Source organism: Acanthopagrus latus, chromosome 16, assembly GCF_904848185.1.
Source record: "Acanthopagrus latus isolate v.2019 chromosome 16, fAcaLat1.1, whole genome shotgun sequence".
Lineage (NCBI taxonomy): Eukaryota > Metazoa > Chordata > Actinopteri > Spariformes > Sparidae > Acanthopagrus > Acanthopagrus latus.
This window is the reverse complement of record NC_051054.1, coordinates 1,471,238-1,499,134: the sequence shown is the minus strand read 5'-3', so window position 1 is coordinate 1,499,134 and position 27,897 is coordinate 1,471,238. Positions and strand designations below refer to the sequence as shown.

The window sequence follows — 27,897 nt, the reverse complement described above, 5'->3', positions numbered from 1 at the left end:
CATGTAGAGGAAGCTTCAGCAGAGACAAGCGTCTTTTCCCATGTTGTGTCTTTATTGTATTTCTGTCTTCTTTAACTTCAGGTCATGAACGGACGCAACCTCCAGAGAAACCACGTGAGCTCCAGACGTCCACAGGGGAGCGTCAAGAGGCCGCCGACCGACCAGAGGAGCTCATCTGGGGCCAGACCGACCACCAACGCCCCCCCACCTCTCCAGGAGCCGCCGTCTCAGGGTGAAATATCCAAACAAATCGAGAGGACGCAGAGGGAGACACATGCACACAGCGAGGGGGAGTCTGACTCCTCGTTGCCCTCCCCCATGAGGGAGCAGTTCCTCTCCTCAGACTTGGAGGCGTCCGGAGAGGAGTCAGACCCCCGACCGCCTCGCGGCAAGACGGCGGTCTGGATCGTGAAGCGCCAGGGGCAGAAGGTGAGTTTAGATGAGGAGGAGAGTGTGAAGGATCGCTTAATGTGAGACAGAGACACACAAACATGAAACTGAGAAGAATCGAGTATCGGTTTCTAAATCGTGTTCTGCATCAAGGTTGAAAATTCTGGTAACATAACTTAAGTTCATAGTGCATTTAAAATCAGATAGTCAAACATGAAATGTTTACGTCCTCCTCTCCTCCAGCAGGGAGCCCAGGTGTCATCAAAAGCCAGCCCGGACAAGGAGCACTGGTACGGGTCCGAAGAGTTCCTGGCCCTGCCCGCTCAGCTCCGTAAGACGGAGATGCTCGCTATGAAACTGGAGAGTCTGGCTCAGTCCGTCCCGCTGGTCAGTTACATAGCTGGTGTGTAAATATAAAGATGAAGAAACAAGAAGTCGACCACTAAATGTTCTGTTTGAACTTCTTGCTGCAGAGACCCGGCAGCGGTGACTCGACCCAGGAGGCTCTGCAGGATGTGGACGACTGGGACCTGACGGAGCTCAACACCGACTGGGACGTTGGAGAGAGTGGAGACGACGTCCCTTCTCTGGTACGACATCTTATTTTATCTCTTCATGTGTTTGACTCGAAACATTTTGTCGATCCAGATTTGATTCCCGTGACGTTTTCTCTCCACTCAGCTTCCCTACAGACGAAACCTCAGCCGCTTCAGCCCGTCCTCCTCCAGCGACATTGCTCCGTCCTCGCTGGACGGAAGCATCGAGTCCGGTCCTTTAAGCGACCTGCAGTCCGAAGACGAGGAGGGTCGGAGGTCAGCGGAGGTCCGCCGCCCGCAGCTGACGGCGCCCCTGGTGGACGGACAAGGAGGCGCGTCGCTGGTGCAGCAGCTGCTGGAGGACGTTCAGAGTCAGGACAGAGACCCTGACGTCTGGAAGAAGATGGAGGTTTGTGTTTCTTTCTACACGTCCGTCCGTCTGAGTTTTAATGTCTCTCTTTCTCTCTGTCGTGTTTTTCCTGAGGGTTAATTTCATTTCATAACTTTCTGTGTTCTTAACTTAAGTCGGGTCTCCAGAACAAACAACAAGTCCTCAGAAATGTACGACACGTTATGTGTGTCATCGTTAAGAGAAATCATCGCCTGCGATTCGAGTACCAGACTTTCTACTCAGGAAAGATCAATTATCAGCCTCTGACTGATGATCAGAATCTTTATTTTTTGGCCCGATTGTATAAAAATAAATGTGCAGCTTTGGTTCTGATTCAGCTGCATCTGCTGTCTCACCGTCATCACTTTCTGATTAGTTACATGAAACCTGGAATAATCTGAATCCTCCCAGATGTAGTGGGATGGAAGGACTGTATTGATCGGTAACTACAAAAGTAATCACAGCCTATTCTGATAATCAGCTGAGAGGTGAGAGGTATGTTAACTGAGTTTGAGGTTGTCATCGTTTTGGAAACTTTTTTTTTTTTTTATCATTTTCTGACATTTTATACACAAAACAACTAATAAACATTCACAGACACTGAAAATAATCGTTATTTGCTGCTAAATATTGATTATTGTTGGACTTTCTTTACTTGTTAATAATGTTGGAGCCCAGCGTCCAGCGTGTCTGCCTACAAACGCCAATATGGCCGTCAGAAGTTGCATTATGTCACTTGAAACTCAGTAACTGGACGACCGGGCCTTTTCACGTTCCTGCAGCAGAACCGTCTGACAAACGACAACAAGTCGAAACCCAAATCACCACAACACACCGACCCTTCTCCTCCCGTTCGCTGCAGCCGTCTTGATGGATTGGAGCGGCTGGTATCGGATCGTCCCGTGGACCCGTTAATTCATCACCTCACTTCTAAAGGTCACGTTTGATTGGCAGGCGGATTATTGATGAGGCTGCCCGGTGAACTAATCAGTCATATCTGTCATATTGAATATGGTGAAATGTCAATAGCTCTGGGGATTCGTTCTCCTCGTGGCTGCTCGTTTAATTAGCGCTATAAAGAAGCTCCGCCGCCTCCCCCTAATATTTTTTATTGTTTTATTTTATTCACGTTTATTTCACTCCCCCTCTTTTATCGCCTTAATATTCTAATTCCGAGCACCTTTTACTCTCCCGGCAACATTTTACTTTGCTGCCGTCGCGTCCCAGCGTCCCCTCGGGGATCAATGAAGTTCAGGACGTCTGTCTTATCTGGAGTCAGCCGGGTCAGGAGCTCTCAGGCGGAATCACAGCGCTGTAAAAAGATTATCAGCCAGGATCAATCTGTGAATTAAAGGCCCGGTCGTGTGGGGGGGCGTCCTTGGATCTGCGGATCAGTGACCCGGAAGGTCGCGAGTTTGATCCCCCTCCTCATCCAACTGTCCTCCATAGTCCCCGAATTCAAATCAGACGGTCCACATTAATATTCAGAATTGACGATGATTTCACTGATTAAATGTCAGAGCTGTCCGCCGCTCGCTGGCCCTGTGGAAATATTTTGATCCCTTTTTAAGGCGGTCGGACAAAACAGACGTCCACGTGGAGGATGTTTCTGATCTTCGGGATCTTCGCAGGAATTTGTGGGTTTCGATGAGGCTCGTTTTTAAACCAGCGGGAAGGATTTAGTTGTGGTGACATCGAAACTTTTCACCATCTTGTCCCCGTTTTAACCGTCTCTCTGCTTCGCTTTGTCAAATCTGATGAGTCAGTCGAGAGATGAAGACAGAAGTTGAGCGTATGAAGACTGAGGAAAATCTCAAGAACATTTCAATTAAGACTTCCTGTTTTGTCCAGAAAGACGTCGGCACTGCGTAAAATCTGCTGTGTTGAGTTTTTCTGTGTCTTTCTCAGCAGAGGGCTGAATTTTTCTGCTTTCTTTCCTTTGGATTAAAAGTATTTCATATAAAAATACTAGTAGAGAAGATAAGAATCCAGGAGCGTTTCTCAAATTAAAATATTTCTGACGTCAAGGCCGGCAGATATCTTTTCTGACAGACCGTCTTCACGTTGCATTCCGACTTTCCGTTTTCTTAATCTCGCTGTTTTTCTGAATGATCTGCTGTCAAAAAACGCTGAGAGTGACCGTTGTTGTTCTCCGTATCCGTATACATTTCCTGTCACTCGCCTACTTCAAAATAAAAGCTGGATGTCAGTCTCAGTGCAGAGCTCCTCCACGTCACCTCACATCATAATTAGTCATTTATAGTCCTCAGCTGTAAAATCAGACGAGACGTCTGGCAGTAAAACCTCTAAAATCTCCTGCTTCCTTCTGTAAAAGCAGCGTCTCTGATTAGTGAAATGCTGGTAGAAAATCTGCTCCCGCCCTCACGGCGTGCCCCTGAACGCCTCAGACACAATAAGTATCTGTAATCCCCGGCACGTTCAGGGCCCTGCGCTGCTTCCCCTGAATCATTCAAACCCCCTCTGGCACTCGGTGTTTCTCTTCTGTGTTCACGTCTAACAGAAAAGAAAAAGAGAAGCCGGTTCATGTGAGACCCAGAACAGCCCCGAAATATAAAGTACTGAGTCTGGTGTTGGTGAGAACGGATGCAGATCGATGTGTACGGAACAATCTGAGGCGGAGAAACGCGTCTTTAATTTCTTTATTTCATAAGAATCACAGAAATGAACTCACATTTATAAACCGGCGTCAACTAACACCTCGGAAATCTGTGAAATGAAACATGTTGGAGCTGCGAAGACGCTCGGCTGCGTCTCACATGTCACCTTGTGTTAACCACACGCACACACACACACACACACACACACACACACACACACACACACACACACACACACACACACACACACACACACACACACACACACACTCACTCGTCGTTCCTCTCTGCTCCTGGGTAATTAGCTGATTAGCTGCTTAATTAGCAGCATGTAATCATGGCGATGGATGAGCCGCCTAATTGAGGAAGTGAAGAGAGGAGAAAGAGAGTTTCAGTGTGGAGGACGACATTCTGCTGCTCCGCTGAGACTCTCTGCCGAACACAGAACCCCACAGAACCAGGCCGGGGAGCAGGACACTGTGAATCAGATCCTGGATCAGAGCAGGATGGAGCAGGAAGTGTCTCTCCTCGGGGGAGAAGAACCTGCTTCTGTTTGTTTGTTTGTTGGAGGTGATCTAAGTGAAGAGGAACCGAGCAGAATATAATAGAATCTCGTATGTGAGGAGAGAGATCAGGACGGGTCGGACCGGACCGCTGTGTTTTCTGCTGGGGGAAACAAAGCTTGAACTGGATTTAGCTGTTTGTTTGGTTGGTAACATAAAAGTACAGTTTTTTTTTCATTGTTCTGTGAGTCAGTTCTGGTCCCAGTTTACTGCTGAGCGTTCAAAACAGAACCAGAGCCAGAAAGGCTCGTCGTTTATTCTTTTAATCAATAATTAATGTTTGTTTTCGTCCCGTAGCCGACCGATAACTTTCAGTTTGGGCTGTTTAAATCTTCTTTATCTTCCCAGAGCGAGAAGTAAAACCCGATGAAACGATGAATAAAACCAGAAGTCTGCGCTGTTTTATTAACACAATATCAATATTTAACTCGTTAATATCACTGACGGACGACACGTTTCACTGTTGAACTCCTGTTGCACCGGGAGCCAATCAGAGACGAGTCTGTCTGCGTCTGTCGTCTCTAAACGAGCGTGACGTCACTCGAGGCTCAGCTGACTCGTCAGGGCTCGTTAAGTTCAACACAGACGAGTCGAACTTCTCTACTTTGCTTGTGAATGTAATTAAAGTATTTCTTGTTTGAACTTTCCCCTCGTTCGAACTTTACTTCCTTCTCTTCGCTGTCTTTGCTGGACATAAATATTCTATCCCAGACCTCTTCTTCTTCTTCTTCTTCTCCCCCTTTTGACCGTCTGGACGCTGTTGTCTCGACCTCGACCTCCTCCTCATCATTTTTGTAACGTCGCTCACATCATCTGCATCCACGTCGTGCTCATCCTGAAAAAGTTTACGAGAGTCGAGCTGGAAATATACATACGCACCAGCCTTCTTAATTGCGCTGTGTGGGACGCGACTCCTGAAGCGCAGCGAGATTTCCTGCAAAACAAAACAAAACAAAAAACTAAAGAGGCAGACGGAGAAACAGTCCATCAGTCAGATAAGTGTCCTACGCGTCATGTGATCACATTGTATGTGCTGTCTGGGCCGGCGGCGGCGTCCTCAGTGTGAGGTGTCTGTGTGTTCGGCGGCGCTGCGGCACGCCGGCCTATCTGAGAGCAGTGGGAGACAGACAGACAACAGACTCAGATCAACACTTGTCTGATTGGCCCGGCGGGGAGGCAGGGACGCCCACCGACAGCAAAGGGGATAGGAAAATAAGAGAGAGGAGGAGGAGGAGGGAGTTCTCTTCCTCTCTGGTTCTATAGATAAACAGGTTGAGGAGAAAAGTGACGCTGACAGAATCCGTCTGCAGATTTTAAGTGATTTTCATGGACAAAGTCTGTGAACTCTTGTTTCTGCTGACAGCCGAGAGGATTAAAAAAATGACACTCGTATAAAATGAAAGTCTGGTTTATGTTAAAAGTAAGAAAACAGTCGGAAAACAGCTCAAATTAAAGCTTCAGCATCGTCTGAAACACGTTGCAGATGTTGGAAAAAACTTTAATATTAAAGTCTTCAAGTGAAAAACATTTTAGATGCTGCTGACATGTTGGAACTTTGTACCGTACGTTATCAATATCTCACATTAACCTTCAAAACATGAGAACAACTGAATAAAACAATATTCAACAACACAAGAGCATTTTCATCATCGTCTAGCAAATACAAAAACAAATCTTGCACCAACGTTGTGAACATTAGCAGCAGATTGTTGTGACATTTAATTGCAAAGTCCTGTGTGACAGAATATAATTTAAATATATATATTAAACTGACTCGTATTCCAGGTGACGACTAGCGAGAGTATCAACGAGTATCCCAACATCGCTTTGTTAAATAAAGCATCAACATGTTTATCAATAAAGGTTTTATCAGGCAATACAAATACAATATTTATGTATTGAAACTGTTATTAACTGATCCATAAAATGACTTTTTTTCATGAGAAAAAGACTGGAACTCTCTCTGAGCTCTTCAAGTTAAATTCCAGCTCCACGTTTTCAGGTGTAGAAACTTTGGTTTGCCACATTTGAACGGTGTAGTTAAACTCACAGTGGGTTTGTAATTTCCTGCTGCTGCTGTTTCTCAATCACAACAACAAAAAGCTTTAACGAGGTTGTGAGGAAGCGTCGGATCACGAGCTCGTCAACGTTAGACGACAGATTAGGTGATGTTTCAAAGATCGCCGGCTTCATCTTTCATATTTTAGTTTTATTTAGTTTTCAGCTGCAGGTTGATGTTTTCGTGCACTGTAAAATGTTTGAAGGGTTTTTGTTGAAGTTTAAAGACTCAGGACGCTGAAACCTGTCGACAGCAGAACATAGATTTTGACTTTCTGTCACATGATGCACAGAAAATACAATCAGGAGAGTGAAATCAGAGGCTGCGTGTGTGTTTGATTACATTTGATTTGATTACCGGTGAAGATGAGTTTATCCCCACGGCAACAGACAGCTGGTCGTGGAGGGGTCGACCTCAGGGGCTCAGTCAGGTGTGTTCAGGTGTGACGGACGGACTTATCTTCTTCTTCTTCTTCTTCTCCTTCTTCGTCTTCTTCTTCTTCTTCCTCTTGGCACTTCAAATGTTCACCGACAGAAAGTTGAGTTTGAAAATAATAAATAAATAAAAGAAAAATGAAATCATGAAATATAAACGTGTCTGAGACGCTGGCGAGCGGCTGCAGTCCTTTCGCGTCCAGATTTTAACCCAAAACTCAGCGGCTCAGGTTTCGTTTCCATGTTTTCTATTAAAAAAAACTGATTTTAATGAATTTCTAATCAAACTCTCGTCCCCTCCAGTTCTTTAATTTCGGTCCAGCAGTGTTAAATTCTCAGCGTGACACGTTCACGTCGTCACACTAATAACTTAACCCGCTGTGGAAAATTAGCTGTCTCACCTCAATCCCCCCCCCCAAAAAAATGTTTGTGCCGCTCTGCAACCGAAAATGGATGGTTTTAAATTTTCTCCCTGGTCGTTACCTTCACCAGGTGCTGAACTGTTGTTGAACTGGAGCCTCAATCATCCAGAACCAACAGAACCTGTCAGCCTGCAGCGCGCTCGCAGCCGAATGTTAGCATAATAACTATGTTAGCGCGGCTGTTTCTCTCCCGTGTGAAGGAATATGTGAGGTCTTTTTTAATGTAATATTTATAATAACAGGCATCTTCCTCCGCTCTGCTGCTTCACATTTACATTCTGCTGTTTTAAACCTCATCGTTATCATCCTGGAGGTTTTAGGACATACAAGCAGTATAAGATGCGTTCGTGATCGGCTGATAATCACGAGCAGGATGCTTTGTGTAAAGTTTGGTTCTTATGTGCCGTCGTTTCTTTTCCCTTTTCAGTTAAAAGCCTTCGATATGAAGATCAAGACTCTATAAATCTGAACAGAGTCTCTTCGGTCGTACGGTCTGTTTGTCTCGGGCTCTGGGCGCGTTAAAGAATCCGACCTATTGCCTGTAACGTATTAATCATCGGAGCCGAACGCGGTCTGTCGGGAGTTCGAGTCTGAATCCATCAGCGTCGTCCTTCAGAAAGCGCCGTCAGCTGAACGGTAATTATCCGGCGGTGGAGAGCTGAGCCACAGGAGGAAGAGATGAAGCAGATATCAGAGCAGTTATCCAGGCGGCAGAGGATCAGATCAGGCGTCTCAGCTCCCAGCAGGCCGTTCTGCCCCTCAGGAGCCTCACTGGTTTAGAGACATCAAAGCAGCCGTAAGCAGCCCAGTGCATGCTGGTCGATATCCAAACCAACGCCACTCCCTCCGCTGCTGTCCACGCCTGCATCCTCTTCCTCCTCCTCTTCCTCTTCCTCCGCTTCTTCTTCTTCTTCTTCTTCTTCTTCTTCTTCTTCTTCTTCTTCTTCTTCTTCTTCTTCTTCTTCTTCTTCTTCTTCTTCTTCTTCTCTAATTCACCACGTTTCTGTTCTTCTTGCTTTTTTCTTCTTGTACTTTAATTCACCATGTTTCTCTTTTCTCATGTTCTTTCCTCTTCCTCCTATGCTCCATCTTTTCCCACTCTTCCTCTTCCTCTTCCTTTCCTTTCCTTTCCTTTCCTTCCTCTTCCTATTCCTCCTACGCCCCACTACTCTTCCTCTTCCTCTCCCCCTTTCTTTTCCTTTTCTCTTCCTCTTCTTCCTGGGCTCTCTCTCTCTTTGTCTTCTTCTTTCCTCTACACTCCCACTCTTCCTCTTTCCTTTCCGCTTCCTCCTACGCGCCATCTTTTCCCACTCTTCCTCTTCTTTTCCTTCTTTTCTTTTCTTTCCTTTCCTCTTCCTCCTATGCTTCACCACTCTTCCTCTTCCTTGCCCCCTTTCCTTTCCTTTTCTCTTCCTCTTCCTCCTATGCTCAATCTTTCCCCCTTTTCCTTTCTCTTCCGTTTCTTCCTACACTCCCACTCTTCCTCTTTCCTTTCCTCTTCCTCCTATGCTCCCCCACTCGTCCTCTTCCTCCTCCTCTTTCCTTTCCTTTCCTTTCCTCCTGCACTCCCTCTCTTTCTCTTCCTCTCTTCCTCTCCTCTCATCAATACTTTTGATTTCCATCTCTCCTTCATAACAAGCGTCTGAGAGATGGACGGCATCGTATCGATGTTTTTTTTTATATTTATTTTTTTTAAGGTTCACGGTTGTGATTAACATACTGCCGCTCAATCGTTCAAGGTTTGTATCTCACACACATGGCGACGCTATCGACGTCTATACGGTGCACACATACACACACACACACACGCACACACACACACACACCTGATCATTACAGGCACACACACACAGATTGGATCCAGCGATTTGTAGGCGAGGTGTAAGCATGGATGCACACATGTGGTAAAGTAATTTCCATCAGATTTAGCTCCTCGCCGCGGCCTCCTTCACTCCACCATTAGTTTTGGAGATAGCTCTCAGTGATAGATACGAAAACAACGGCGGCGGATGTATAAAATATTAGAAGCGTCTCGCTGATGATCTGCAGTCACAGTTACACTTGTTATTCAGACGGGATGTTTGAGGTCTGACTGCAGAGAATGAATTCTGGAGCTCACGTCGCCTCGTTCGTCTTCACTTTTTTTATGTAAATGACGCTCGTGTTTCTCGCTCGCCGCGTCTCTTTGTGCTGCTCTGCGGAGCCGGATCGTCTCGTTCGGGCCTCGGCTCCACGCTGACCTCTGTGTGGTTCTGACGGTGGAAGCTTCTCTCAGAGGAAGCTGCAGACAGACACAACTGACTGCTGGAGATACAGGAGAGGATACATCTCAACCTGGTTTTTATTTAAAGGTTCATAAAAAAAAAAAAGGTTCTTCTTCTCTTATTCAACATGTTTCGCCTCCTCTTCTTCTTCCTCTTCTTCTTCTTTTTCTCCTTCCTTTTCTCTTCTCCTGTTCAGCATTTTGAAATTTGTTGACACGTTCTTAAGATTCTTGTTCATCTTCTTGTCAGTTCTCGTATCTACGGTTGGTATGAAGTCTAGAAACACGACACTACGACTTGTTTCTTTAGATTCTTCAACACAACCGACAGTATTGTTTAATTTAAATCTGCTGTGTGTAACGATGGCGACCCTTAAAAATCCACCTTCGTCAGTCTAAACCTTCTTGTACTCGTGCTGTGTCTCGTATCGGACCTTGAAACCGGGCCATGAAAGACAGAACTGGATGCTGGATGGAGTCACAGTCGGATCGTCGCTGTGATAACGTCTCTAATCTTTAATGTTTATCGTCTCTTTTGTTTAAAGCTTCTCTGTTTCTGATCATTGCTTCATCTCGTCCTTTTCTTCTTCTTCTTCTTCTTCTTCTTCTTCTTCTTCTTCTTCTTCTTCTTCTTCTTCTTCACCTCTGTCTCTCCTTCATGACTGAAGCTTTAAACTCCTCTCTTCTCTCTCCTGACCTGAAGGGAGAAATCGATACCGGGTCAGATTCTGTATCACGTGGATCCGTCTGATCCTCCAACAGGAAGCCGTGATGAATCAGCTCATGTGTCGCTCTGATTTTAGGTTTATCTCTGAGTCAGTTTCAGGTGGAGGTGTTCCTCCGTCACCATTAACGCTCCTCTCAGCCAGTAGATGGCAGTAGCTTTCCACCAGCCGACGAGCTTCTTCTTCTCTCCCTCTGTTGCTCTTCCTCTTCCTCTTTCTCTTCTTCTTCTTCTCTGTCCATCCACATGTTCAACTCTCTGCTGTCATTTTTTACAGACATCTCTTTCTGAATCTTTCTCTTTTTTTATCTCTCAATCCTATTTTCCTGTTGTTCATTTTGTCTCTTTTACTTAATGTTCTCTCTCTCTTGTTTTAGTTTCCATCTCTCCTCCTTTACATCTGTCGTTTAATCCTCATCATATTGTATTTTTGTCTTTAGGTAGCTGTGTTTCTTTCCTTTTTAAAAAGTTTTCTTTACGTTGAGTCTCTCGTCTCTCTTCTGTGTTCATCCCTCTGGTTCGTCGTCTCTTTATGTTCCCGGCTGTATCTCTGCCTCTCTCTACCTTTTCTCTGTTCCCTCCTCTCGCTCTGTATTTATCCTAATGTGTGTTTACCTGTTTTGGTCCTGCGGGTCTCGTTTTTGTTCTCTTTCTGTCCTTGAATTAATTCATCTGGACTCGGCTCTGAAACACCGTCCAGCCGCTCCCTCCTCTCCTCTTTCCTCTCCTCTGTTTCATCCTCTTGTCCTCTTTCCAATCTGTTGCTTTCTCTCTCTCGCCCTATTTCATGCCGTTACCTGTTGGATTTCTTCCTCACCTTGGTTTGATGTTTGAACGTTTGTGACTCTTCTTTTGTTATTTTCCTCTCGCTCTCTCCGTCCTCTGTGGTGTTTTGATGTGAGTCCAGTCTGGACCGCCGTGTTGATTCATGTTAATATTACTGTTTCTATAAAAGCTCTCTCTCTCTCTCTGTCTCTATGTCTCTCGTCCGCAGTGCTTCGTGCAGCAGTTGGACGGGTTCATCTCGTGGCTGCAGGAGGCTCTGGACAGCACCGAAAACTGGACGCAGCCCAGACAGGAGCTGGACAGCCTGAGGGTGTACCTGGACACACACCTGGTGAGAACACACACACACACTCAGGTCCTGTGAGGATACCAAGGTCTAAACCTTAACCTGAAGACCAAGTTCTCCCGCGGTGAGGACCCTCCTGGAGGTCTTCACATCTGTCCAGACATTTCATGTTGCACAGACACGAGCAAAATGCATCTCGTCCTCGTTAACCATCCCAGCAGCAGCGAGCGTGCAGGAGCAGAGCGGCTGTCGAGATGAAAACGTTAAAAAGTATGCAGACGAACAAACAATCTGCGGCTAGACATCGCTTAAAAGATTTCGATACCGATACCTCGACTTCAAGAACCTGTGTTTTCTAGCTGATCCTCATCTATGGTTGTTGTTTTTGCACAAGTAGAACATTTTTAAATATTAGCACATTATCACAAAATCCTCCAGCATCACCATGTTTGTTCTGATCTCTGAGCCGCCCTCTGATGGACGCATGTCGTATGCCGGAGTAAAAAATCCTGATGTCAGATTTTTCGTTCGTGTCGGGATGCACGATGGAAATGACATTCCACCACCTACCATCACAGCAGGTGGTGGAATGGTGAGCAGCCAATAAAAACAGAGAAGAAGAAGAACAACAAACACGCTGATGTCGCGCTCGTAACGGCGAGCTGCTGCGGCTGTGTAGAGCCGCGAAACGTAGACACGAGGACACAAATAAACCATCTTTAATCTCTGACACTCAGCTGTGCACAAAAAAGCATAAAACTGTTGGTTTCTATTATCGGCTATTTTATCTGTATCGGCCATGAGGATCAGCTGATTATCGGTTGTCGTATCGGCTGAAGAAAAGAAAAGCTCATGGAGGAAATGTGAGACGGTTGAGTGACAGTTTTGTGTCCGTCAGCTCGTCTTCAGTCAGCTGATTCACTTCCTGCCACTACAGGAAACTCTGTGTTGAAGTACAGATGTAGGAGCGCAGTTTTTATTTTAGATATGAGCATAAACACACAGCTGAAGCAGCTAACAGAAGGAGGAGGTCGTCCATCCTGAACCCACCGAGCGACGGTGTTAGAGAACAACACTGAGCTTCTGTTTCTCTCTCTCTTTTATTCTTTTGTTCCTCACCATCTGCCCTTCGCTTCTTTTTCATCTCTCTAACTTCACGTGTTTGTTTGGCTAAACAGGAAGAAAAGAATCAAATGACTCTCCTCGCATTTTTTTTAATTCACACGAACATCCTCTGAAACAAGCCGGCGCCTATAGATCAGAGCGCCGCATCACCGTACGTAACACACACACACACACACACACACACACACACACACACACACATGAGAAGCACTTTACCAATTACTCACATGCTTTATGGCAAACATATGGGCTTCACACACACACACACACACGGTGCAACACTCATCAAAAATGCATTCAAGAGTACAAGGAAATGAGACATGAACACACACATCACATGTCACTGTAACAACCAAGTCATGCACAACGTTGAGTTTGTACGCACACACACACATGCACGTACACACACACACACACACAAAGACAAACAGACGGATTGTATTTGCATATAAGCGTACAAATGCAAACATATATGCACAACAGTAGGCATGTGTTGTAGCTGCACACACACACACAGACACACACACATGCGCACACACATGCACACACAGACACACACGCTCACACACACAAACCCAGAGGTGCTATTTGCATACATTTGCATGTTCCTAGACAGATTTCCAAATCAGCATCTCCATATCTGTCCCTGCAGAACAGCTTCACGCACACACACACACACACACACACACACACACACACACGCACACACACACACTAACAAACACACACACAGTTGTCTTATCAGGATATTTATTTCTGCTGTGTGTGTGTGTGTGTGTGTGTTTGTTTTGGGTTTGTTTACACGTGTCGACTTTGTTGTGGTTGCCAGCAGTGCTAACGTTAGCGGCGGTTAGCTTCAATTAGAATTCCCGGCTCTTAATTGGCGCGTCTCGTTAAATAAAGCAAAGGAGGATGAAAAAGCATCGCTAATAGGACTTTGAACTGCTACACTGTTGATAGCGTGTTAGCTAACTGACTCTGTGTGTGTGTGTGTGTGTGTGTGTGTGCTGCTGTCGATAGTCACACTTGCACTTTGTAGTTATTAGTGTGTGTTTGGGTGTGTAATTGTGTGTGTTTTGTTGATTAGTGCAGACAGACAGGTTCCCTCGCTCGTCTCTTTGTCCGTCTCTGAATCCATCCAACAGTTTCATGTCTTTCTGCTGTTTCTTCTCTGTTTCTGACAAACTGGGTTCAAATCTTACTCGTCTGTTTCCTCGAAGACACTGAAGTCAAAGAGTTGAAGCTCTGAGTTGAGAAACAGTCTGTGCTTCTAGTCACTGTTGACTTTTCCAGTATTTATCCAAGACCACTCTGTTTCCTCTGGTACCCACAACTTATACTTAAAGAGTAACTAAACCCCGGAGGTTTGGCTGAAGTGCCTCGACTGGTAATTCAGAAAAAGGGTTGGCAGGGTAAAGTACGACACCTTCATGTGGCCTCCAGCTCCTTCCAACCACCACCACCACCCGTTAGAAGGGTTTGTCTCCCTCCTAACACGGTTGGAGATGCAGCGACTTCCTCCTCATGAACATCCAGTTTTGTTGGAAATCGTTCCGACATGTCCTTTGAAAATATTCCCCAGTTTCACTCTTACAAATGTGACAGGAACCTCAGTGTGATGGCGGTTTCATCCTGTAGAGGGCCGTCAGAAGTGTTCGGGCTGAGCTGCTCTTTAAGTAAAAGTAACGATGTCATGTTAAAATATCACTTTGATAGAAGAACGAGTCATTGATGCTAATTGAATTCCTTCTGCATGAGATGCATCATGTTTGTTGAGATCCAATTAGAGTCCAGAACTGAGATAATCCTTCTTCATACGGCTCCATACGGTCAGATGTCTTGATCCAGATCAGGTCTGCAACTTCAGATTATCTTAATTTCCACATAATCTGTTTAATCTATGAATTATTAGTACGAGTTGAGTTTTCAGTTTGTTCGTTTTCTTCTGACCAGCGGTAGAAAAAAGCTTTTTTTGTTGACTAATCGTTGCATCTTCAGACAGATATCCAGTGTGGTTCTGATCAAGGGTTTCAGGGATCATGTCAGCCGGCGCCACAGTGCGGATCACTGATGTGTTTTTAATAGACAACAATGGATCTTTATGTCACAGAAGATGAACCGGGCCCAGACACAAACAGAACAGACGTGTTCTGTAATCAAGCTTCTGATGACGCAGAGTCGTTTCAGGAGTTGTTCTGCCGTTTTTATTCTTCCTCTTCTCGTCTGTCTTCGCTTTTGTTTTTTTTCTGTTTCTCTTTCGTTGCCTTTCACACACACACACACACACACAAACACACACACACACACACACACACTCTCTCTCTCTATATTACTTTCTCTAACACACACACAAACACACACACACACACAGCTCCAGGGCAGCAGTGGGTGGAGTGAAGCTGCTGTCCCAGTTGAATATTTGGTCCAGCTGGCGTGTGTGTATATATTCCTGTGTGTGTGTGTGTGTGTGTGTGTGTGTGTCTATATGTGTGTTTTAGGGCGCGTGGAGCGAATAAGCACAGGTCTTTCCGGAACCCCGGGGAGATCAGTGAGGCGAGAGGACGCAAACACACACACACACACACACACACACACACACACACACACACACACACAGGCTGCTCTTTGTAAGGCGGTGAGAGATGGCGGCCAATGAAAGGCCTATTGATTGGGTCTGATGGGCGATCCAGGCCTTTGAATCCCATTACCAGCAGCAACACATTATTGGTGGCAACATGAGGAGAGAGAGAGAGAGAGAGAGAGACAGAGAGAGACAGAGAGAGAGAGAGACAGAGAGAGAGAGAGACTCTCTATTTACTTTGACACTAACTGACTGAATCTGGGAAAAAAAAATGCAGATCATTCGTGAAAACAGACGCAGTCGAGCTTCAGGTCGGTTCGGTTCAGACGCGTCAGAACTCAACTGGAGCTGCAGCGATTTGTCAATTTATCGATCGGTCGTCAACTTTCATATTACCAAGTCGCCAACTATTTTGATAAACGATTGATCCGTTAAAGTATTGTTTTGACGTCAGCGTTCTGAATGTGTCCTGTGTGATAGTAAACTGAAGATCTTATAAAGTAAACATTTGAGGATGTCGTCCTGTTGACTAATTATGGACCAAACAACTAATTGATTAATCACAGTTATCAGAGAGGAATCATACGGTCTGATGCTGTGTTGAGTCTCAGTAGTGTTACAGAAATAATAACAACATATCACAGTTAAAGTCTTGTAGGTAGTTTGACGGAGGGTCGATCAGATGTCAGTGAGGTGCAGCCACTGCTAACGTTAGCTTCTGCTAATCCTAAATTTCCACTTTCCTACCTGCTGAAGGAGTTTCGTAGGGACTTCCTCTAATCGATGATACCTGGTGCCACTGTGAACAGAAACTCAATGAAATCAGTGTTTTATGATCTGACAGGATAAACAGACGTACAGCTCCTCTGTGCTGTGATTGTCTTCTAAACTGAACTGACTGCAGGTCTCAGGTGAAAGCATGAAAACCACCAAAACATGAAGAAGACGCTTTTGTAAATTCAGCCTCATGCTGATGGGGGAAGGAAGAAAAAAGAGAAAATGGGAGAAATGGTGGATGAGGGAAGAGAGGCTGGAAAACAAGAAGGACGGATCAGAAAGAGAGAGAGAGAGAGACGAGAGGAGAGAGAGAGACGAGAGGAGATTATGTGGAAGCCAGTTGAGGGATGACAGGGGAGGAGAGGAGAGCCAGGTGAGAGATGGAACAGGGGGAGTGAGGGATGAAACGGAGACGGAGGGAAAGAGAGAGTCACATTTTATTGCTTAATATAAAGGCTGTAGGAAAATAGAGGAGAGAGAGAACACACACACACACACACACACACACACACACACACCTCGGGGGAATACAGCCCATAGTTTCACTTGGTTCGGTCTGAATGGAGACAATTTGATCATCATTATTACAAAGACTCTTTGATCAGATCATGTCTCATCAACCTGACTGTGTGTGTGTGTGTGTGTGTGTGTGTGTGTGTGTGTGTGTGTGTGTGTGTGTGTGTGTGTGTGCAGCCCCCCAACACACGATCTCAATGTCAAACCTCAATGTCATCTCGGTATCAGCGGCGCACACCTCTTAGCGCTCCTCGCTAATATGCTAATGCTAAAAAGCTAAATGATATTAGGTAGGCTTCTGAGGCCCGTCCTACCCCGCGCTCCGGGCTAATATGCTAATGCTAACAGGTAATCTGATCACTCAGGCTTTGAAGCAGCTCGTCTCTCAGCCCCACTGTGTGTGTGTGTGTGTGTGTGTGTGTGTGTGTGTGTTAATCAGAGCAGGGAGTTATAACGTTTGAGGCCACAGCTGCTGAGAAATCACCACCTCCACCTGCATCTCTCAGGACTAGTGATGGTTAGTCACCTGTTGACGAGGCTAACCCACCGCAGTGTGTGTGTGACTGGAGGATTTGAAGCTTCGTGTGTCAGACTTTCCCCAAACGTGGTCGTTATTAACTTGTAATCTTTGTAATCAGCCATGGTCTCAAAAATCAACCTGACAAGCGTCACAGCCTCACGCTCAACGTGGACGCATGTCTCCACGTTCGATGGTCGACAGTTCAAATCCAAAGAACTTTTTAAAATCGATGCAGAGGTAAAAAATGTCCGCAGGACTGTTGACTCCTCATGCAACGAATGTCTTCTTGGATTTGGATGTTGATTATCGTGACAGCTTTGAGGTGCCTCACGTTACGTTTAGAGATGCAGTTTTACCTCCTGATGGATAACGGACCTCTGAGACTGTTAACGACTCAGCGACTCAATAGTGTTGATCGCCCGTAACTCCCAAAATAAAATAATATCAACGCTTCCAAAACTGTTGCAACGTACCAGCGACACATCAGACCTTCATCGTGCGATTACAGTTTGGTCAAGAAAATTACTTTCTATGGTTGAAACAACTATGTTACTTGTGACATTATGTAGTTAACATGAGTTAGTTTATCTACGTGACGTAGCTTAACGATGTTAGTAAGATAGAGAAACTCCGTTGACTTTTGCTTTCTTTCTTGATGGGACCTCATTGAACATCCTCCTCTAAGTGGACATTTAATTCCTTTATTCTTCTTCACCCGACTTCCTCCTTTGCTGCCGTAATAATAAGGACAACCAGTAGAGGTCGCTGCTGAGAACAAACACAATAAGCTGCGTTCACACTTGAAATAAATATAAACTGTTCTCCTGATGAGGACGTTAATTTCTTTCTTCACTCTCAGCTGACGGCTCTTTGTTTTTGGTTTTTCTTGTACTCCATTACTTCTCAGAGTAGATTCCTCCGCTCGTTAGTGAAAGCATTAACACACACACACACACAGTCTTCTATCCGTCACACACACACACACACACCGACTGTCTGGATTTCCTTCCCTCCCTCGCAGACACATAAATACATACACACAGCCTCTTATTACCGGCTGCTGTCTGACGTACATAAAAGCAGCTCTGCATGCCTTATCATCGTGTGATTGATGGCTGGCTGTTCTACTCTTATCGATTCTATGCTCTCCATATATTAAACGCAGGAAACGGCGGCGAATCGCTGGTGGAATAAGGCGCTGAAATACGATCGCTCCTCCGATAGCCCGGCTAATCTGCACAACCTAATTCATTCCTAACATCGGCCGGCCGTATCCCTGAGACGCAGACAGTCACGCTGTGTTTTCTGTAGCGCTGATAAATGTACTTTATGTTTATTAGCTGTGAGGTTTTTCACCAGCTTATCTGGGAAATTATGTGGGGCAGAGTGGCCGCCGAGTCTGTAAAATTACTCAATCAGCCGTGAGATTTGAAGTAATTTACGACGTTTGCGGGGGCGGTAATGATCGCAGAACGCAGACAGTCATGTTTTATTTGGATAATATTGATGTATGAATGTGTTTTTGGCCGCGTGGTGAAGAGATATAGCCCATGTGTTTGACTTTCAGAGCGATATTTTATTGTTTATCTGTGAAATGTAGTATGTAAAAAGGGGGACGGTATCTGCTCGCAGCAGTTAAACCTGGTGGAGGAGAGGTGTGGTCGGGTGGAGCAAGGCAGTGACGCTGCCAGGGTTGAAGGTTTGATTTCCCACTGCGATCAATTTAGGCAACTTCCAATTTATTTCATGGGAGTTTCTCTTCTTCTCTTCACCTGAAATTGATAAACTTCTTTAAGATTATAACATTTCTTCATCTGATTAAATGACCTTGATCTCACCTGTGAGTCACTAAAAGCATCACATCAACATTTTTCACCTGATTAATCTAAACATTCAAGAGAACATGAGAATTAAACAGAGAAAATAATCAATATATCCACTGTTTGTGCACCATTTCCTGATAACGATCACATTTTTGAAATGTTCGGCTGTTTCCCGCTCAGTGTGTGTGTGTGTGTGTGTGTGTGTGTGTGTGTGTGTGTGTGTGTCGTCCCATCCGTCTCCACTCTGTGTATCCTGCTCCATAAATATTGGTGGTGTGGAGGTCTGACCTTGTCGCGTGTTGACTGATGCCGTCGCCCGTCTATCCCTCACCGCAGACGGAGGAGCGTCTCGGTCCGAGTCCACACAGCTGACGCCGGGCTGCACCGTGATAATGGAAATATAAAAATGACCCGAGGACTCAGAGGAAACGCTCCGTATCGTTTAATATGGCTTCAGAGTGTTGTTGTACAAAATCCTACAACAATGAAATTTATCCGACGGTCTTAATGTTTCGTCCTCTTCCTGTTTCTGTCAGATAACGACGCCATCACCTTCTCGTCATCGTGGTGCGTAACGGTCTTTAAAAACATCAGAAGAGACAAGAAAGAGAAACGAGTCAAGAATCTGACAAAGACAAAGAGAAAATTATAAAAGTAAACGTGTAAAACATCTGTTTTATTTTTCATTTTTATGGATTTTGTGTTTTTTGAGTTGGATCACATGATCACAAAAAAATTCACAGAAGCACCTTTAATGCATTGATCTCTGAGATCAGGCTGATGAGAATACACACTGAAACACACACACACACACACACACACACCTCTGTGAAAGCCTCAAGGTGCTCAGTCCTCAAGACTTAACCACTTCTGACATCCTGCTGTGCTGCAATGGGAAATGCTGCACACACACACACACACAAACACACACTCTCACACACACACACACACACGGATCAGAAGAGGCTGCAGTGTTCATAGATCTGACTGGAGTGTTTTCCAACATGGCCTCAGGCTGCTGTTCGCCTCCATCCATCCATCTTTTCCTGTTTCCTGTTTACATTAGCGACATCGTTGTTTCTTCTTCTTGACCTTCGTCTCGTCTCGTCTGCGTTCGTCTTACGTTTCAGACTCTCTCCGGACACTGACGACGATCTCTGTGTGTTTCAGAGCTTCAAGCTGAACGTGGACGGCCACAGCGCCCTGAAGGAGAGTGTGATGGAGGAAGGCAAAGCGCTGCTCCTCGTCATCACCTCCCACCAATCAGGTACCTTCTCTCTCCAACACACACACACACACACACACACACACACACACACACACACACACACACACACACAATGAGCGGATACACACTCGAACACACACACATACACAGGTGGCCATATCGTAGCCACAACTCTGTTCCATTTATTATTAATATTTGGATTAACAGCGCGACCTTCAGAGGGGAGAGCTCATATGAATGTAGCCCCGAAAGAGAGACGGAGAGATAAAGACAAAGAAACGAGACGGAGAGGCAGAGATAGAAGAAGAAGAAGAAGAAGAAGAAGAAGAAGAGCCGGCGGGCTGGACCTGACTGACAGGAGGAGAAGTTTCACAATCATATTTTAGATTCTCTCAAAATATATGCAGCCGAAGAAAGAGTGGGAGAGATCAGAGTGTGGGTGAAGATATATTTTCCCTCTTGTAATTTAATGGAAATATTCAGGTTTGGATTGTAAACAGAAGATGAAAAAAAAAACAGTCAGAACAAACTAACGCTGACTGAAACAGGAGAAGAAGAGCCGCGTCCGTTTACGTACGTTGTCTTTGGGTATTTGAACGACAGACTGATGCATCTGAAGTCTTAGATGAAGGCGACCGATGTGAAAGTCGGTGTTTAGTTGGCGTCAAAACGCTCAGAAGTAGGTTTGGGATGACAGAAATAAAATCTGGTTGCCTTTACGCTGTTGAGCGGCTCGGCTATGGTTTTGCTCCGTGCTCCCTCACCTCGCTGGAGTCGTTAGGCCGAAGTGTTTCTGCAATAAATACCAAATCACACGCGACCGCAGTTATACGTATGTGTCACAGCTGCTTAGATCTGTCTCTTTTGGGACATTTTGGTTCTGGCATTAAAACTGATCTGACGATCTTATTTTAACACAACAACAAACTCAAATCTGTAATTTCTAGCATCATGATTCACGTACGTACATCGCAGCCGAGACACAAACAGACCGCAGGCTCGTGGTGTCGACTGTTCTGCAGCCAGTCGGATATTTAAAAGAAAACTTATTAAAATTTTAAAAAGATATTTGCTTAAAAAGTTCAGACACCTCATTACCTACACTTTTAAATCCTTCTTATCTGAGTTGAGTTTGACATTTATACCCTCGTCTCCACTGACACAAATATTAATTCCTGTTTCACCGAAACTCAATTTGAATGCTCGTCTTCTCGTTTTCCGTGATTTTGAGCTTCTCGTTGAAGTTCTTGTTCAGATTTCTTCAGATACGACACGAGACCTGTAAGAGGACGCAGCCTCGTTGCTGCTGTGAAGAGATCTTTGAATATGTTTGTTGAATAAGTTTAAGTTTAAACTTCAAATATATTGAATCTGGTTTTGTTCGTGCAGTTAATTACGGAGGATGTTCCTCTTGACGCACAGCAATAAAGGTGACAAACCTTAAAACCAGTTGGAGACGCTCGTCCTGCTGCCACCATCTGAATGTTTTTCTGAACTCAGTGACAGCTGGATTGATTCTCCCGTCCTCTCTCTCTTTCTTCCTCTCCGGTTCATCCCGATGTCTCTCGCCCCGCAGGTCTGAAGGATATCCTCCATATGGTTTCCAGCCAATGGGATCAGCTCCAGCGGCAGATCCGGCGCCAACATGGCTGGATGCTCCGCGCCCTCCGCTGCATCCAGGCCCGCCTCCTGTACACCAGCCAATCGCATGAGCACTTCACGGCCCAGGGGGAGCCGTCGGCCAATCGGCAGGCTGCGTGCCCATCTGACAGCCTCAAGGTAAAAAAAACAAAACAAAACACGGTGGTTTTTATTTTGGTTTTATTCTCTTCATCTGCTTTCTGTTTGTTTTTCACTCTCTGGTTTATATCCTTCCATTTCCTCCCCGGTTGATCCCTGTTATCCCGCTCTCTTCCCATCACACACACACACACACACACACACACACACACACACACACACACACACACTCGTCCTTTTGTAAATTTCTCTGTAACATTTGTATCGGCTGCCAATTAACATCCTGATTGGTTTCTCAGTTCTAATTGGCTGCCGGTTAATTGGCTGGACTTGGTTAATTAGATGTAATCTCCCTTTCTGTCTCTCTCTCAGTGCAACCATCCTATCATTCACCTCTTGTTACTGAGTGTGTGTGTGTGTGTGTGTGTGTGTGTGTGTTGTCCATGAGTCATCTGAAAATAAAAACAGATTTTAAAACGTCCCCGTCGTTCATCTCCTTTCTGCCGCTTAAGATGACAAAGTTTAGCCGATTTATATCGATATTGTAATTTTTTGAATTCTACTATCTAAATAAAAAGCTGCTTAGATACAATCCAGGAAGATCATTTAAATACAGCTGGTACTGATCCGACTCGTTGAAAATCTACCTGAAACCAACAAGCATTAATCTGTTATTGTCCTTTTTCCCTCCGTCCCGTCCGTTCCTCTTCCCTGTTTTTCTTTCTTGTCACTTTTCATCCATTTAGTTTTGTTTCCCCCTCCTCCTCCTCTCCTCCTCCTCCTCCTCCTCTAGCGGACCGGGCTCTGGTTGTTTTCAGATTGTTTAGTTGCAATTAGAGCTGCAGCAGCCTGATCACTGTGATCAGTCAACAGTGACAGCCATTAGCCAGCTACCACCTCTGTGTGTGTGTGTGTGTGTGTGTGTGTGTGTTTACCTTATAATGTGTTGAATGTGTGTTTGTGTGTTGTTGAGTGTGTGTTTGTGTGTTGTTGTTGTGTGTGTGTGTGTGTGTGTGTGTGTGTGTCCATTAGCTGCCTGGCCGCAGCACATTAACAGTCCGTTCATTATCTGTGTGAATCTCCCGCCGCACTTAAAGCTCTGATCCGTAAAACCTCCCGACAACAAACCGAGGTGTGAACCTGCTGAATTATTTCTGTCGGCTGCACCGGGTTCTGAGTTCTGAGTTCTGAGCTGTTTTTCAGTGATTCAGTCCGTGTTTGTGTCTCTGCAGCTGAACAATGAACCCGGACTAACAGAGACGTACAGAACCTGCAGAACAGAACCTCAGTCTGTGGGTACAAACAGAACAAAATGGCTGTTGCAGGTCAGTCAGAACTTCAGGTCAGGTCGGGAATCATCCGGAACAAGTCTGAGTCAGAACTCAAGTCCAGGTCATCCAAACATCATCCAAAACAGGTCCCAGTCAGGACTAAAGTATTTTGGACCCAGTCTAAATGAAGTGTAAAGTTTTGCGTACAAACATAAATCCTAATCAGGTCTCAAGCTACTGAAGACTTGTTCAAGTCTAGACTCGAGTTTAGAGCCAAAATGGCTGCTTGTGTTTTCAGTGACAGTCTCAAGAATTTTACCTGAACATCAAATCAGTTTATACATTTTTATTTGGACAGAACGAGCAACAGAAAAATATAGTGTTTGATTTCTTCACACTGAGTTTGGGACACATTTTTATCAGTCTGCAGAAACAGAATCAACCTGCAGCTCCTGGTTTGGTATAAATCTGCAGCTGCGGTCTGAAGTGAGCATGTGTGGATTTATCGGTCCTGCTCACTGGTTCTGGTTCTGGGCCTGTGAGGCCGTCACACATCGTGAAGGAGCTCCTGAGAATCTGAACGAGGCTTCGCTGTGTGTTCATTATCTGCTGCTGCTCTTTAATGACAATCAGATGCACGGACCTAATTACTGCCACCGACACCGGGGAGGGGGGGCGGAGCTACAAGGTCAGCCAAGGGCATCGTGTGTGTGTGTGTGTGTGTGTGTGTGTGTGTGTGTGTGTGTGTGTGTGTGTGTGTGTGTGTGTGTGTGTGTGTGTGTGTGTTGATGGATCACAGTTAAAAAAAAAAAAAAAAGAAGATACAAGAATGACCAAGGGCAGAGGGTAGATAAACACACCGCTGTGTGTGTGTGTGTGTGTGTGTGTGTGTGTGTGTGCGTGCGCGCGCAAGCTTGTGAGCACTATTAGCATCGACGCGTGTGTGTGTGCATGCGCGCATGTGTGCGTTTTTAAATGAACGTAACCTTGACTAAAGGGCAAAATAAAGGGCAAATTGGAATAAATTTATCAAATTATGAAGCCTCGTACAATATTTATAACCAGCGGATCCACTATTCATTACAAAAGATTAAATACCAACTTGTATCAATAATTCATCCTCTTAATCTTCATTTTTAGTGCAATTAAGAGCAGAGAGGCAAATGACATATTTCACACCCGCTGCTGAGATAGTTAGCAACGTACCGAGTCTGACTGCAGCTCCGAGCTGCTGTTAAAACTCAATACGTAACGTGTTCAGACATATTTATATAAAGGCAATATGATCGCCAATCAATCATGATGTGACCGCTAATATATATAAACACAACTGTAGATTAGTGCTTATGTAAAGAAATCACGACTGACGGAATAGTTAAGAGACAGAAATACATTTTTAATTCACAGCTTTAATCTGGTAAAAGCCTTCGAGGACTGAAACACATTCAAAGATATATTATGTTTTATTATATTGATCCATATTTAGACAGAATACTATTAAATGATAATATCAGTGTCAGTTCTTCACGAAACATCAGTTTTTGCACGCTGTGGTTTTGCATCTAGTTGCTGGTTTGAGTCCTCATGACGAGCACCTACTGTAAATAAAGAGCACTGATTTTTTGGTGGTGCGTTAATGTGCTTTTAATTATCGGACTCAAATACCGAAAACAGCTGTGGACATTTTGTTTGAAGTGCAAAGCGACTTCTTCTTCAGCTTCTCACTGTCGTCTTCTATAATTCACGTCTTAATCCCAGAGACAGTAACTTTACTGATTCACGCCGTCGTCAGTTTGTCTACTTTAAATTGAGTTTGACCTTTTCTGCTCGTTTGTGATTCGATGCAATCGTTCCTGAACTTCATTCATCTCTTCCTCTCTATTAATTAATCGCCGGTGCGGTTGCTGTGGCAACAACAGGTGCAGTGTGAGGTCATTAATTTAGGCCGGAGCCTTAACGAGTCTCCGATGAGTAATTGTGTGTGTGTGTGTGTGTGTGTGTGTGTGTGTGTGCATCTCTTGCTGCTCATAAGATCTTGCTGTTATTGCTGTTAACATATGTCGCTGACAAGGTGACCATCCTTCTCTCCTCTCCTCTCATCCATCCTTCTCTCCTCTCCTCTCATCCATCCTTCTCTCCTCTCATCCATCCTTCTCTCCTCTCATCCATCCTTCTTTCCTCTCATCCTTCCTTCTCTCCTCTCATCCATCCTTCTCTGCTCTCATCCATCCTTCTTTCCTCTCATCCTTCCTTCTCTCCTCTCATCCATCCTTCTCTCCTCTCATCCATCCTTCTCTCCTCTCATCCATCCTTCTCTCCTCTCCTCTCATCCATCCTTCTCTCCTCTCATCCTTCCTTCTCTCCTCTCATCCATCCTTCTCTCCTCTCCTCTCATCATCCTTCTCTCCTCTCATCCTTCCTTCTCTCCTCTCATCCACCCTTCTCTCCTCTCATCCATCCTTCTCTCCTCTCATCCACCCTTCTCTCCTCTCCTCATCCATCCATCTCTTCTGCTCTCTTCCTTCCCACCTATTTGTATCTTTTCATTTCCCTCCATCCCTCCAATTTTCCTGACTTCCTTTTGCATCCATCCATCATCCATCCATCCACTTTCCTTCCTGTTTCCATACTTTCCTACCTTCTTCTTTCCTTTGTCCTCTCATCTTTTCCTTCATCCTAATCGATCATCCTTCCCTTCTACCCTTCCTTCCTCTTCTTCTTCTCTAATATTTTCCTTCCCTCTCATCCTCACCACCTCTTCTGTCTCTCCCGTTCCTCCTCCATCCATCTTTCCATCCATCCCGACATCCATTATTCCTTCATTCAAACCCTTGTGTACCGTTACATTCACTCACTCTTCTCTCATCTCGGATCTCCCCCTGCGTCCCCCGTCTCTTCATTCATCCTCCATCTCTCCCTCCATCTTCCAGATCTCCCTCCATCCCTCCCTCCCTCCATCCATCCGTCTGGAGAGGGGCGATTCATGTAAATGTCAGGAAATATCAGAGCCGGGGTGGTGGGATTAGGCGGCGAGGAGAAGATACACTGATACCAGCAAATATAACGCTCCGACAAGACGGCCAGCACCGGGGATTAGGACACACACTCCACACACACACACACACACACACACATGCACACACACTCACACACACCTCTGGCTGGGTTTACGTGTGTGTGTGCGTCGTATGAGAATATTGTGCTGTGACTTCTGCGGTGTGTCGCTGCATTTTAAAGATTTGTTGTGTGTGCGTGAAGATTTTCAAGTGACATCTGTAGTGTGTTTTCTCTTGCATATTGCAGATGAAGGTAAAGGTTGACTGTGTGTGTGTGTGTGTGTGTGTGTGTGTGTGTGTGTGTGTGTGTGTGTGTGCGTGTTGTGGCGGGGCGAGTGCACACAGAAAAGAGAGGGAGAGAGAGAGGGAGAGGTAGAAAGGTGTTTAATACGAGTGTGAACGCGGTGTAATATTTAACAGCTTAGTGGGATTTGTCTGTCACATTACAGGGGATTGGACTGTGTCTGGTAACACACACACACACACACACACACACACACACACACACACACACACACACACACACACACACACTGGAAAGGTGAATGGATGTGCACAGTGACAGCTCCTGAATCTGAATCCTTCTCTCCAGAGTTACAGGTGTTCACTGTTATTTTTTAATAACCTCAGCGACACAGCGAGGTCACGACGACGATGTTTTTATAGCGACACAAGACGAGTTAAAATTTAAAGATTAGACAAAAATCAGAGAATAAAAATGAACAACAACAACATAATGTTCAGTGTCTCCTCACTGAGATGCTTTTTTCTCAGGAAATTGACCAGATGAGTCTTCGGATCCAGTTTTCAGTAACAAACCAGAGTGAAAATATGCAGAATTCAGCGAGATGTTTCTTTACACGAGGATGTTCAAGATATTTGGTTTATCTCACGTCTCAGAGAAAAGTTGGAAATTGTTGAATAAAAATGGATAAAATATCTAAATGAACATGCTCTTTGACCCATGTGTCCTTTTTCCTCTGACTTACAACAGATCAAATACAAAAAATGAAATAATGAAGACGTAAACATTCATTCAAAGATCCAGTGTGCAGGAGTTAAAGCCTCGTCTACAGTTTGGTTCTGGCTGCAGAAACATGGCGACTCAGTCTTAGTTTCAGGTGAACACACGCTAATGAAAACATGATTATTAACGTTATATTCCTGTTTAAGCTCGAAGTCCTGCACACTGGATCTTTGAAACAGACTGGAGAAGAGAAAAGCTGAGGGACAAAGAAACTGAGTGAGGCTTAAAAATCTGAATCTGACCCTGAACGAGGATGAGACGAAGAAGATCTACATGAATAATGTTTTTAGTTTATTTTCATCTTCATTTCGACATTTTTTTTTATCTACTTCTTCCTGTACGAGAGCAACAAACTCCCCTCCTGAGGTATCACATACTGTACACTATGCAGGGAGGCTCACTGTATATTTTATTTATATAATTTTCTGTCTGGAAGTCTGGAACGTACCAATTTCCCCCGAGGAGGGGGGGGAAGTGTGTGTGTGTGTGGGGGAGGTTGGGCGTGTCACGCAGGTTGAGGTGGTGGAGAGGCGATGGGTCGAGATTAGACCATGTTCCTTTGGACACGGGGGACACAAATCCTGTTAGAGAGCTGAACCAAACAGCCCTGAGCACGCACACACACACACACACACACACACGGACACACGGACACACACACACGGACACGCATACATCAACATATCTGACGTGCAGAGATGTTGTGTTTTTTTGTGTGTGTGTTCTGGTTACATTTTGAGCACAAGCACACATGTATATAT

At 44.9% G+C, this 27,897-nt stretch overlaps 1 protein-coding gene across 8 annotated transcripts in view; it reads left to right on the top strand.

Annotated features, from left to right (window-relative positions):
- The window catches only part of akap6 (A kinase (PRKA) anchor protein 6), a 170,321-nt gene that overhangs the window by 40,561 nt on the left and 101,863 nt on the right, over positions 1-27,897 (top strand). For 7 of the 8 annotated variants that reach the window (XM_037071519.1, XM_037071515.1, XM_037071518.1 and 4 more), the window contains 7 exons: positions 82-429; positions 634-777; positions 864-980; positions 1,072-1,335; positions 11,395-11,517; positions 19,985-20,081; positions 21,619-21,821. In XM_037071519.1, coding sequence (XP_036927414.1) covers positions 82-429; positions 634-777; positions 864-980; positions 1,072-1,335; positions 11,395-11,517; positions 19,985-20,081; positions 21,619-21,821 — 1,296 coding nt within the window. The remainder of the gene's footprint in view (positions 1-81; positions 430-633; positions 778-863; positions 981-1,071; positions 1,336-11,394; positions 11,518-19,984; positions 20,082-21,618; positions 21,822-27,897) is intronic. The other variant, XM_037071521.1, reaches the window with a different exon arrangement.